At 33.4% G+C, this 14,234-nt stretch overlaps 1 protein-coding gene across 1 annotated transcript; it reads right to left on the bottom strand.

Moving 5' to 3' along the window:
* Window positions 1–9,454: 9,454 nt before the first annotated feature.
* On the bottom strand, window positions 9,455–9,988 carry LOC114711684 (uncharacterized). The gene has a single exon (XM_028896101.1). It carries the CDS (start codon window positions 9,986–9,988, stop codon window positions 9,455–9,457), a length of 534 nt encoding a protein of 177 aa, XP_028751934.1.
* Window positions 9,989–14,234: the final 4,246 nt, after the last annotated feature.

Raw genomic sequence — 14,234 nt, 5'->3', positions numbered from 1 at the left:
ATCGATAAATTGATCGATAAGTGGATGATCAATCAATTGATCGATAAATGCCCATGAAAATCACCTCTGAAACTTATTTTCAATGTTTATATAAAGGGTGACTCAATATATGATTATATAACTTTCAGTTTGTGTATTTTAGCTTTCGATTGAGCCATTCAAACTTCTGACTGAGCATAGCAACCTTTAACATCAAATCTATAAACTTGAATCTTGATATTTTCATTTGGTCTTACAAGTTATTCATTTCTCAGTCTCTTCTTCTTCCTCTTGATCATCCTCCATAACTCAAATTCAACATAATAACTCTTTTCTTTTCTTGAGGAGACTACACAAGATATTAAGTATGATAGTTAGTCAAAATATGAAGTAAATAATTTATGCAAACTTTTTGCTCTATTATTTGATATCATCAAAACTAATCATATCTAACATTCTCCTCCTTTTTGATGATGGCAAATCCTTTTTGAAAAAATATGGATGATATGAAATCAAATTAGATGCAACATATTTTTCATGCCTATCTCTCCCCCTATTTGACATTGGAAAAAAGTTTAAAGGACATAGCTCCCGTATAGGGGGTAATCTCTCCCCCTCTATCATTCTCATCTCTTAGTGCATATAAACCATGTAATGCATCAATATTCATAAATTATAAAAGAGAGGGTTTAGAAATACTCATTTGAATTCAGCAAGTTGATAAATTGATCCATGAAGTCCATTGCCAGGCTTAATGCTCATTCGTATTGGCATTGGTGATTATGCTTTGAAGGTTGATGCCAATAATCTTTCTATCTTTAATCACTTTCTCTTTTCTCCATATCCTGATTGCGCATTAAATTATCAATCCTCAAATTTGATAATTTATCCTTGTAGTCCAGTGAGGAGTTTCTTTCATAGCACAAATTCTCCTGTTATGATTTCAACAACTTCTTACAAGGAGAATAGTTAGTACAATCAAATATCAAATGTATACATAATCCTTTCTATAAATTGTTTTCGAATTGGATCATGAAAGGAAAATGTGAAAGCAACTCATCATCAAAACCAATCAATTGACAGTGAATGCAGATGAGTATACTATTTTGACAAAGGAGATGAGCTTTTAAGATATATAAGACACATGTGAATATGAAGTTCTCCTTTAATCAGAAAATTGATGGGGTGGAGACTAAGGATGATCGAATAAGAATAGTAGAAACACAATGCATAATTATAGATCACGTTATGAAAAAAGCAATTGATCGAATATGTTATGAATAATTTTTTTGCAGTGAGAAGTCATACCTGTCTAAGTTGATCAATCATGCATGTGATCAATTAATCAATGTTTGATTAATAGATTGATAAACCTTACCCATTTGATTGATTGACTAAGGAGTCTCTTTCTGCTGTTGATCGATAAATTGTTCAATAATTGAGTGATCGATCAGGTTATCTATAATTATGCTCCCCATCATTTCTAGTCATTTCGATGTATCCTGTTGATCGATGAGTTGATCAATAAATTGGATTTATCGATCAGGTGATCGATAAATTGAGTCTTCTTCGAGATATGATTATTGATGCTTTTATCGATCAATCCCTACTCTGTTCACCTCTATTTTTCAACATCAAACAGAGCTTCCTGCAAAATAAATTTCTATCTACTCCGATACTTAAGTTAGTTTCCTAATCATCAAAACTTTAATCTAAATACTCAAAATAAAGAAGTAATGCAGAATTTCTTACAGCTCATTGGGATTTACCAATCCCAATTCTCTTCTGAAGAAATTGAACTTCTGCTGGTCGAGAGGCTTTGTGAAAATGTCTGCTATTTGATACTAAGTAGGAATGAATTCTACCTTCACATCTTTCTTTTGAACATGGTCCCGAATGAAGTGATGTTGAACATCAGTATGCTTGGTTCGGGCATGATGAACTAGATTCTTAAACAGGCTGATTGTGCTTGTGTTGTCACACAGGATTGAGATTTCCTTCAACTTGATTCCCAAATCTTGTAATTGTTATTTTAACCATAAAATCTGAGCACAACAGCTGGTGGTGGCAATGTATTCTGATTCTGTAGAAGATATGGCCATAGTGTTTTGTTTCTTACTAGACCACGAAACAAGACAGCCTCCTAGGAATTGGCATTTTCCATTGGTGCTTTATCTGTCTGTTTTGTATCCTTCATGATTAGCATCTAAGTATCCCATTAGATATTCTGTTCCTTTCTCTGGATACAATATTCCTAGATTTGGTGTTCTGACAAGATATCTGAGGATTCTCTTGACGGCTTCTTCATGTGATTGCTTGGGAGCTAATTAATCTTTGACACACATTCCCTCACTAAACTGAATGTTTAGTCTGCTTGCCGTGAGGTAGAGTAGTGATCCAATCATACCTCTATATTTAGTCAAGTTCACTTCCTTGCCATTCTCGTCCACGTCCAACTATATGGTTGAGCTCATAGGTGTATTTGCACTCTTGGCTTACTCCAGACCATATTTCTTTAGAAGTTCTCTAAGATACTCTGTTTGAGATATGAAGATTTCATTCTTCTTCTATTTGATTTGCAACCCGAGGAAGAAATTCAATTCTCTCATCCTTGACATCTCCATCAATAGAATTTTTTTCTTATAATTTTTTAGGGTACCTACAACACAAATATTAGTTCTTCAGTACTCAACTTCTCTTGGGTCCACACCATATTAGCTACAATGACTCTCACGCTCTTATATGGATTAAACCATATGATTTCTGAGCAAAGAAGGTATCAAAAGATTTTATAACTAAATGATCATCAATCATACATTCTTTTTGAAATTAGATTTGATCAAATCAACTTTATGAAAAACTAAAAGCTTGCATAAAAACAAGTTGGCTATGAATGATCATAAATTTGAAAACGAGGATTTATTCACATCATGAGTGTTATGTAAAAATATGCACATGAAGCTAGAAGATAAATAATGCTTCTTTTGAAATAAGGGTTTTAATGCACTTATTTAAAACATGAGTGTTGAAAAAAAAGTTTTAAAAAACTTGTTAAAAGAAAATACTTTTGTTCAAAAAAATGTGGAAGTCAACAAATTGAGAAAAAAATATTATATAGCTTCAATTTGTAAGATTAGATCGGATAACATGTCAAACAACAGTATTAACACATTAGAGAGTCTTTCTGAGAGTAAAAGTCATATGGATAAGATGTTAGCTGAAAGGCTTTCCACGATGGAGGTTCAAAGACTTTGCTCACACTCAAATATTGGATTTTTGAATAATGAAGTACATTAACTCTTTAGTCCAAATGACTAGTAGGTTAAACAGAAGCTATATAAGTCATTCCATTGAAATGGTTAATCGCATAATCGTGCTTGGAATAACTCAATCAATAACACATTAAGCATAAGGCTTTGACGTATTAGAATCTTTCTGTAAAGATAGACTTGAAACTCACATGGATGGTTAACTTGTTAGACTGAAGGTCTAACTTGTTGAAAAATAAGATTTAGGAGTTCAAGTATAGGATAGCACATTAAGATTAGGAATTAACACGTTAGAGATGGAGAAAACTCTATTAGAAGGATTTGAAGCATTTCTAACTTTTAGTACTCAAATAATTAACTTCCAATTTTGAAAATCATTTGAATACGAAACAAAAATGAATATCTTCCAAATCATTTGTATGCACTTTCACAATGAGTTTTTTAAAAAAATTGGATTGTGCATTTGAAAATACAAACACATAGAAAACTATACACAATTCTATTTTCGGTCTATTTAGCAATCAGAAAATAAGTTGAAGACCATAAAAGATTGATTGCTAATGGAATGAAACAAGGAACAAGCATTCATTACCCAAATATGAATTTCATATCAGCACAGTAAAGGGTAAAGATTAGATATCACCATATTTCCTCTTGTCTTTATGACAATTTGCTTGATTTTGATGGATTAGTGTTGATTTTTCGTCTTTCCACATTCACTACCAAAATCCATACCAGATCAGTTTTCTCAAGATTTGGTCATCAATTCCTTTATGGTCACAATCTTGAGGAAATGCTTTCTCCCTTCTTCCTTAGGTACTTGAAGGATTGCTTTTGCATACCCAATGTATCTTTCTATGAGGTTGAGACTTTTGATTCCTCGCTTTGGGTGCTTGCAATGTTCTCTCATAAAATGCAGCCTCAAGAAGTCTTCTACTTAATGCTTGAGAGATCCTCCCTTTCTTGTTCTCCTCAAGGTAATCAAATTTTACACTGTGGTAGTCCATCCTTGAGGCGCAACGTACTCCTTTGGCTTGTATTCATTGCTTCCTATGATTAGACTTTGTAGTTTCAGCAATGGGTGCTCTAAGAGTTCTCTTATTGATCATGTGAGTAGCTCTCTTAGACACTTTCTTCTTCGTTGGGCCAATATGTCCGTTCTTAGAAATATCCTGCGAAATTGAAATACTAGAAGGACATTTTGGTACCCATTTTGCTTTGGGTCTTTGAGTGTTAGCATTGGACCTTACTTGTCCTTTAGGAACCCAAACAAATTTATTTCTCACATTAGGATTTCTTCTAAAATAGCATGCTGAGAAATGTGACTTGATTTACCACAATAATTGCAAATAACAGAATGATATCTATTATGAGATTTTATGCAAATATTGCATTGGTTAAAAGAATGCAATCTTAAATGATATATCTTTGTAAGTTCTTTCTTCCCAGTAAATTTTCCAGCATGATTAAAAACATTTTTACTTTTGAAAACAGAATCAATGACTGGTCGAACAACAGTTTTATGCAAACATTCAAAATCATTTTTCATAAGTAATGTACGAGAAGAATTGGGACCGTTTACCTTAAGTGCATCTTGAGCTCCAAATAATGATTCATCATATTCGTCCATACTGAGCTCTTCTTCCTCTTGTTCTTCTGTTTTGACAGACTTATGGAAGTATTGTGTGATTTCACCTTCTTCGATCTCGACTTCCATTTGTTCACTGAGAGTGGATGATTGTGTATCCTTTTCTTGATCAGTCTCAGGTGAACTATCTTCACTTTTAGCTTCAACACAAGTATTAGAAGTATAACTAGAGTCAAGAGTATCCAAAATATCCTTGGTGCTAGAGCAAGATTTGATTTTCTCATAATCAATTTCAATTAATGATAATGAAGATTGAATATTTCTTCTCTCAAAGAAGTGATAGATGAATCTTAAGCATGTTTGGGAAACTCTCCTCTTTATCTTATGAATATATATGTTTTAGTCCATGAAGTACAAAGACAGGGAGTTTTCTTTCGGAGCTCTAAATGAGACTATGTTGATTCGGCATTTTAGCATTTGATGTTGTAAGCTCAAACTCTTCTTCTTCTTTTTTTTTTTGAATGCTCTTCTATTTATAGATGATGTTGGGTATTTGACTGTTGAGCATTTTCTTCCCGTTTGGCTTGAAGAATATGACCGTTGAAACTAGCCGTTGGAAGCTTCTGACAAAAGCCAATTCTTCACATCATAAATTCATTGCGGCTCTTTACCTGAAATAATCTTCCTCAGATCAAGTGATAAGTATCTGATAATTTTAGAAACAATAAGTTGGAAAATATGGAATCAATCATCAGATATTCAGAAAGTAAGATGAACTTACTTAATCGATGCCTTGATCAATAATCCTTTGATCGATCATATTATCGATTAATTATATGAAGAAAAGATATAGCAGACATATGCAATTATCGAATAGATTATGGATCATATGATGATCGAACAAATGATTGATAAATAATGAAGCATGTATGCAGCGAGCTTTAAAAGGATTATGCAAGGATAATCTTTTTCAAGTTACGTTTGCCTTCATATCCTTTTAATAGAGAGTTATGTCTAAAAAGAAAGCTGAGAAAAGCTTAAAGATAAAAAGATAAAATATTTTGAAATCATCGTGAAATGCTGTTATGAAATGAACTTGTACAATGATCGAACAAGTGATCAAAAATTGTTTAATCGATCATATTATCGATAAAGCTAAGTATAAGAGAAATATATTTTCAAAGTGTATTGATCGAATATTTTATCGATAAACGGTTGATAGGAGAAATGATCGATAACAAGTTTCAAAGAGATTTTCACAGTGAAGTTACCGAATATAAGATGATCGAGTAAATGATCGATTCATGATTAATCGATTAAGTGATTGATAAAATATCATTGAAAACTTATTTCAGAAATACTAGAAAAAACCTTGATCACGTTATGTGAAAACAGATGTTTCAGAAGATTGGATGATCGATCAATTTATCGATAATTAGATTATCGATCAGGTGATCGAAAAATACAGCTTAAAAAGTAACTCAGTGAAATAGTGATGATCGATCATTTGATCGATAAATCACGAATCAATCAAGTGATCGATAAAACAACCAAATAACAACCTTGAACAGAAACAAACTGAGTGGGTTATTAAACAATGCTCGATCAGGTTATCGATAAATATCTGATCGATAAAGTGATCGATAAATGATGAAAGAAACATAATATAACTTAAGTGGAAGAGTTTTACCATTTATCTATCTTCTTATCGATGACCTATTTATTGATCAGGTGGTTAATAAATCTTATGTTACGAGTGAGGAAGTTCAACCTTTTTTGCTGACAGCTTATCGATCAACCAATAATTGATTAAGTGATCGCTTATTTCCTGCATCATCATTTATCTAATGGCTTATCAAAAACCTCACTTATCAATCAAGTGATCGATAAATACATTTATCCATAACCATTTATCCAACAGGTTACTGATAAAACCTTAATAATGCATATGAAGATAAAAGAGAAGAATCGAAGAGATAGTACCAGGAACTCGATAAAGTGATCGAGTATGTAGTTGCTTGATTAGGCTCTAGTAACATCTGATAATGGCTTTTTATTTTCTCATTTCTTCTAATGCTTTTACTCAATAACATGTTTGAGTAGCATGTTGCTCGAGAGCTCAATCAATCAATGTAGAACTTCTGGTCTTTGCTTCAATAAATTCTAATTCTGATTCAAGTAAAACGAAAGTCAATTTTGAGTGATCATAAATCTTCCAATTCAACTCTAAATTTTGCAAATGACCTATCCCCAGAAATCTCTTTGAGTATACTTTCTAATGCCACAAGAATCACCCCAAAATTCATTGTCGTTACAAAGTTATCTTCATCAAAGTGATAAAAGATGGGAATAAAGGTGGTAATCCTTACTGCAATGTTTCGAATAGCATATCTCCCTCATATGAAACCCTTTGAGCTGATCTTGGTGTCCATGAACCATCTTCTGAGTCTAGTTTCATATGAATGAAGTCTCACCTCGAACAGATTTGTGATTTAAGAGATATTAGAGAAATACTAAACCTATGTTAGAGCTAAATGAAGAACAAAGCATAACAGAGTATGTGTTTTAATGATAAATTGATTGATAAGTGGATGATCGATCAATTGATCGATAAATACACATAAAAATCACCTCTGAAGCTTATTTTCAATGTTTATATGAAGGGTGACTCAATATATGATTATATAACTTTCGGTTTGTGTATTTTAGCTTCCGATTGAGTCATTCAAACTTCTGACTGAGCATAGCAACCTTTAACATCAAATCTATGAACTTGAATCTTGATATTTCCATTTGGTCTTGCAAGTTCTTCTTTTCTTAATCTCTCTTCTTTTTCTTCCTCTTGATCATTCTCCATAACTCAATGTTCAACATAATAACTCCTTTCTTTTTTGAGGAAACTACACAAGATATTAAGTATGATAGTTAGTCAAAATATGAGGTAAATAATTTATACAAACTTTTTGTTCTATTTATTGACATCATCAAAACTAATCATATCTAACACTATAACCTCCCAATATTATCTAATTTGATAGATTAAAATCTCTAAGTTTCTCCAATAATTCTTGTTCCTCAATCATTAGAACTGCCACTTGTTTTGTTTTTCTGCTCAGGGCATCAGCAACAACATTTGCTTCGCCTGGATGGTATTTAATTTCATAATCATAATCTTTCAATAGTTCCATCCATCTTCTCTGTCTCCTATTTAATTCTTTTTGGTCTTGCAAATACTTAAGGCTCTTGTGGTCATAGTACAACTCTATAGCTGCTCTGTAGAGATAATGTCTCCATATTTTGAGAGCAAACACTATCACTGCTAGCTCTAGATCATATGTAGGATAATTCTCTTCATGAGACTTAAGTTGTTGAGAGGAATATGCTACCACTCTGCCCTGCTGCATTAAGACACATCCCAAACCATGTTTACTGGCATCACTGTAGACTACATAGGTTTGTTTGGGATTAGGAATAATCAAGACTAGAGTGGACGTGAGCCTTTTCTTTAGCTTTTGAAAACAGGCCTCACATTATCATCTCATACAAAGGGTTGATTCTTTCTAGTGAGCAAAGTTAGTGGCAAGGCAATTCTGGAGAAGTTTTGGATAAATCTTCTATAGTAACCAGCAAAATCCAGAAAACTTCTCATCTCTGTAACCGTTTCAAGCTTTTTCCATTTTAGCACTACTTCCACTTTACTAGGATCTACTGTAACCCCATCATGTGAGATAACATGGCCTAAGAATTTAACTTTCTGTAAGCCAAAATTCACATTTACTGAGCTTAGCATATAACTGCTTCTTCTTAAGAATTTCTAAGACAATTCTCAAATGCTCCTCATGCTCTTCTATATTCTTAGAGTATATCAAGATGTCATTAATGAAAATCACCATAAATTGATCCAAATACTATCAAAAGATTCGGTTCATGTAATCCATGAATACTGCCAGTGTATTGGTCAGTCCAAATGGCATCACTAAGAACTCGTAATGTCCATATTGAGTTCTAAAAGCAATTTTTGGTGTATCTTCTGCTTTTACCCACAACTGATGATAACCCGATCTAAGATCAATTTTGGAGAATACACAAGAACCTGCTAACTTATCAAGTAAATCATCTATTCGGGGAAGTGGGTACTTATTCTTGATTGTTACCTTATTTAATTCCTTGTAATCAATGTATAATCGGAGGCTTCTATCTTTCATCTTTACAAATAACACCAGAGTACCCGATGGCAAAATACTGGGCCGTATAAACCCTTTTTCTAGTAACTCCTCCATTTGTTTCTTTGGTTTTGCCATTTCATTAGGAGCTATACAGTAAGAGGCTTTTGAAATTAGTCTTGCTCCAGGTATTATATCAATTACAAACTCCACTTCTCTTTTAGGGGGTAACCCACTTATGTCATCGCGAAATACTTTAAGAAACTCCCAAACCACTGGTATATCATCTAAATTTACTATTGCCTTTGCTTGCAATGAAAAGAAAACCATGTACCCTTGACACCCTTTCTATAACCACTTTTCTGCTTGGGTTATAGAGATGAAGTTTAGCTCAAGCTCCATTTCATTAATCTTTTGGGGATTAGGAAACACAAGCCTTTTATTTCCACAGTCAATCATGCATTATTAGCTAATAGCCAATTGAGGCCTATAACTATATCCATATTTTGGAACGGCATGTGAAAAAGATTTATGACTGTATCCTTTTGCTCATACTGAATCAAACAATTTAAACAAACACTAGCAGTAATAACTTTAGCACCTGTGGGTGTTAACACAACCAAATCATAACGCAATTTATCAACCTTTAACCCTACTCGTCTAGCACATTCATAAGCAATAAAAGAATGACAAGCACCAAAGTCAAACAATGCTTGTACTAAATTGCCATTAAGTTGAATTGTACCTTGGATCATATTTGGGGACTTACGAACATCTTCATGAGTCATGGCAAAGACTCTACCTTGATTCCTAGGCCTAAACTCCTCTACTTTTTGCATACATTCTCTAGCAAAGTGACTGGGTTTTCCATATCCGTAATAAACACTTGGCCCAAACCAACATGGCCTGTTCCCATGGTTTCTACCACATTGAGGGCATTCTTTCACTTTAGTAACTCTTTGGGATCCTGGCTTCCTTGGACGGTTCATTCTTTTTGCGTTTCTCCTATCCCAGGGAGCTGAGTTACTTCTCTTCCTTGATGGTCTTTCAGAAGCTTCTGTCTTGATATAGCCTTTTATCACATTTTGAGGTTGCAAGTTACTTTTAGTGATTCTACATACCTCCACTATCGTGTCAAAATGAGTTAACTACATAGGAGCCATCTTTTCTCTCAAAATGGGCTTCAATCCATAAACCAATTTTCCAATACTACAACGTTCATTATTTCGCTCTTGTAGTTGTGTGGAATATCGAGACAATCGGATGAACTTAGCTAGATAATCATCACATGATTCATTTTCAGCTTGCTCCAGTATCAGGAACTCAGTTTCTTTCTCATCCCTAATTGACTGAGGAAAATCCTTCTCATTAAACTTATCTTTAAATACTTCCCAGGTAAATAGAACGTTCCTAGCTTGCAAAACCAGTTCAGTATTTTTCTACTATCTATTGCATCACCTTCCAGCTTATATATCCTTAGTTGAGCTTTTTTTAAATGAAGTACTCCATAACTCTGAAAATCTTCTCTAATTTCATTATCTAATTCTCAACTACTTGTACATCCAATTTGCCCATAAATGATGGCGGTTGATGCTTACAGAATCTGGAAATCCAATATTGTAGACTTTCTTCCTCTGCAACTGGTCTTTTAGAAGCCATTTCAGGAACCAATTATGGGTTTTGTTGTGATTGTAGTTTAGGTTGTTGTTGTAAGCCTCCAATAGGAATATCATTTCTATTCTTTTCTTCTCTTTCTCAGTCCTGTCTGGCCTAATTCTCTCTGATGTGATTTATCATTTGTTGTTGTTCATTAAGTCTATCCAAAATTTGTTGTAGAGGGTCAAGTAGGGGTCTGTTTTCATCAACCCGACCTTCACTTCTACCTCCTCTAAGTATGACCATCCTTTACTGATCATGAAATAAATCATAATCAATAACAATAGCAACACTAAACTCCAAAAAAACATAGGTAGACAGTTGTAAAATAATAATAGAAATCAAATTCCTAAAACCACAATATAAACACCTTTGTTACAATTAACCATAACAAAATTATATATCTCAAGCGAGTAGAGCATTTTAACCTCTTGCCAGAACCTCATGCTCTAATAACAAAAATGTAACAAACATCCCTTATACACCAATAGAGTTATTTTGTTTAATCTCGAATCATTAAAAGCCAAGTTTCAATCCTGAGAAAGATGAATTTTTTTATTTTTTTACAATTCCGAAACACATGGTTTGATCCTGTTCAAGGAATAAGATTTTCTGAAAAGTTTTAAACTTTTCAAAATCTCACTTTCAAAGTAACCTGTCTAGTGGTTCAAATACGTGATTTAACCTTTTTACAAAAACGGTAAAAACTGTCTAAAACCCATAGCTCGTATTCAACCATCAAACCCATTCTTTCTCCATCCAGCCCTTTAAATCCTATATTAAGTCAACATAACTAGTGGGGTTTAACATTTAATACTTTGGCCATAGGCTCATACAACGGGCTACATATACAGATACACATAATATTTAGCAAAATAATAACTATATATCAAAATATTGATCATTTCCTTTAATAGTAGTTATTATGGTTTATCTGCCCTCAGACATCTTCTTATGGAGAAATATTTACACATTAAAATAGATATTCAGTATATCTTCACTCCAAAATAAGATGCATTTTAGGCAAAATATATACACGCACAAAAGATCTTCAACTTCCTGTACCTTTAAGCTCCACCAATCACTACTCCCTTGCCCTTAGGAGTACCTACTCTTGCTGTATTACATGGAAGAAGGAGTGAAATTCTAGAGAATCCCAGTAGTAACAATTTTCCTTCACGTAATCATACAAGATCACAAACAACACGCTATACAGGCCAAAGAGAACAACACCTTGCATCTAAATAAAATCAATTATGCATATACACCATACACCCATATAGCCAGTCGCCATCTATCACGCACATATTCCAAAATAAATGGAAACCAATGCATATTGTCATGACAAATAATATCATGCAAAGGCAACTTACATGTTCTCATGCATAATTAGCATACCGGCACATCCAAGCATGTCGTAATCAATGCACAATCACATTAAAGGAAAAGAGTTACTACCTTTTGTTTTTTCTTCCGTACTAACTTCCCCTTGCTTCTTCCTTGGCTCCCTTCTTAATAGACTTGAACAAATATTAAATCCTATAAATTATATAGACAAGGATAGATTAATATATATAGGTATAAGTATTTAAGTATTCTCTCTTTTCCCTCATGCTTCCCATGGTCATACTTCTAGAGGTTACACACACACACACACACACACACTTATACTACACAAACTTATAAACAAATTATCATGTATTAGTCTTTTCAGATATTTCCCCACAATTCCAGCTTTATGTACGTCATTCTATTTACTATTTTGATGTCCAAAGATCTTGATTCAGTCTTCTTAACATAAATTTCAGCAACCTTACTAATCTATAAAATTTTTCATCTTTCAATATCTTTCTTCACATTTTAATCAATTTTGGACAGCACCCCATGTTTCAAAAATATTTTTATATGTCTAAGGTTTAATCATCTCTCTTCCCTTCCTATACTTCACGCCATATTCATAAGCAAATCTGCAAAATTTTTCCAGATTCCAAACATACTCCCAAATTTGGAACAGCCCTTTTTACCTTAGTTTTAAAAGTTCTCTAGCTTTAAAACTATTGTCTTACCATCACAATAGAGCTTTTAAGCTTGGTCGTCTAATAACTCAATATGCCAATAATAGTTGTAGAGCATCAACTCGTAATGATTCTTCAATTTTTCAGTTTGAGATCTTGCCACTGACATTCCAGATTTGACACGCAACAACACCCACACACATACATAAATATATTACATCTCCTACAGCCCCAAGGTTCTCAAACTACCACTGAACAAATTGAATACCCCTGTTTCAGTAACTAAAAACTAGAGCAATCAACCATACGAGCTAGTGTAGAAATCCCAACCACAAACTCCATCCTAACCATTAACATGATTTCTATAGCTTGGCTCTCATGCTCTTCACTTTCTCTCTCAAAAACCAGATTTCATCTTCATTATCACCTTGCAACACATGCCCAAATAAGAAAAAACAATGATGTAAGAAGATTCAAGAGACTCATCTTGTTTGATTTTCACCTTATATGAACCGATTCCCTCCTCTGATAGCCTTTCCCCTTCTTGATCTGTCACTCTCTCAGCTCTCTCTCTGTTTTCACTTCAAATAACATATGAAAAATAAGAAAGGAGAAGATGTTAGGGCAGATTAAGTGGGTGAGGGGTATGGAATGACCATTATGCCCGTTGCTCTTCATTTTCCCTTCAATTTGATCCTTTTCTTTTTTTCTAGGATAATCAAATAATTCTAGAAATCAAACATGGATATTTTACACAAATTTTCTTCTTCCATTAGTTTCTTTAGTCCATAAAATAATTATCCTAAAAATGTCAGCTCAAAAATTATCCTCTAACTATTTTTCCTTGAATTTTCCAAGAAAATAGGTCCTAAATTCCTGATATTAACTTTATAATTATTTATACCATATTTTAAGGGTCTTAATCTCAATAATTTCTCTAGAAATTTTCTCCTTCATCATGCTTTACTTAAATCCATAACATTTGGGATATTACACAGATAGTATCCAAGATGGCAACAGATGGTACACAGAGTTGAGGTGACAGCAACATGTAGAGGTGAAGTGGTGACAGGTAGCGACGGAGGTGAGGTTACTGATGATCATCATCAGTGATGAGGTGACAACAGATGGAGGTGCCAGGTGACATTTTTATTTTTTTAAAAAAAATTAGATTAGTGATAGAAAAATTCTCTTGCTAATTAGGAACAAAAATTTTATATCACAAAATTAGCAACAGAGTAGCGATAGAAAAATTCCATCATTGGTTAGTGATGTAATTCGTCACTAATTAGCAATAGAATTGAAATTCCTTCACGAATCCAATTAGCAATTCTTTAATTCTATTGCTAATCCGATTCTATTACTAATTATGTCCCTAACTAAAGAATTTCATTTCTAAATTCTGTCACTAATCACATGTTTTTTTTTTTTGTAGTGAAACTGTTTTTCTTAGTAGTGGCAGCTTAGTGGAATCTCTTTCAGACATGTTTTGTCCGTCAATTTTTGAATCAGGAATATATTCAAAGAGGGTATTTTAGTTCGGCAGGCAAGCTGGTTGTTGTAA

This window comes from Neltuma alba, unplaced genomic scaffold, assembly GCF_004799145.2.
Source record: "Neltuma alba isolate B1F8T4 unplaced genomic scaffold, ASM479914v2 tig00011304_pilon, whole genome shotgun sequence".
Lineage (NCBI taxonomy): Eukaryota > Viridiplantae > Streptophyta > Magnoliopsida > Fabales > Fabaceae > Neltuma > Neltuma alba.
This window is presented reverse-complemented; position numbering and strand designations above follow the sequence as displayed.

Excerpts from the sequence above, each read along its gene's own strand:
- LOC114711684 (XM_028896101.1), bottom strand. The coding sequence starts at position 9,988 with ATGAACCGTCCAAGGAAGCCAGGATCCCAAAGAGTTACTAAAGTGAAA.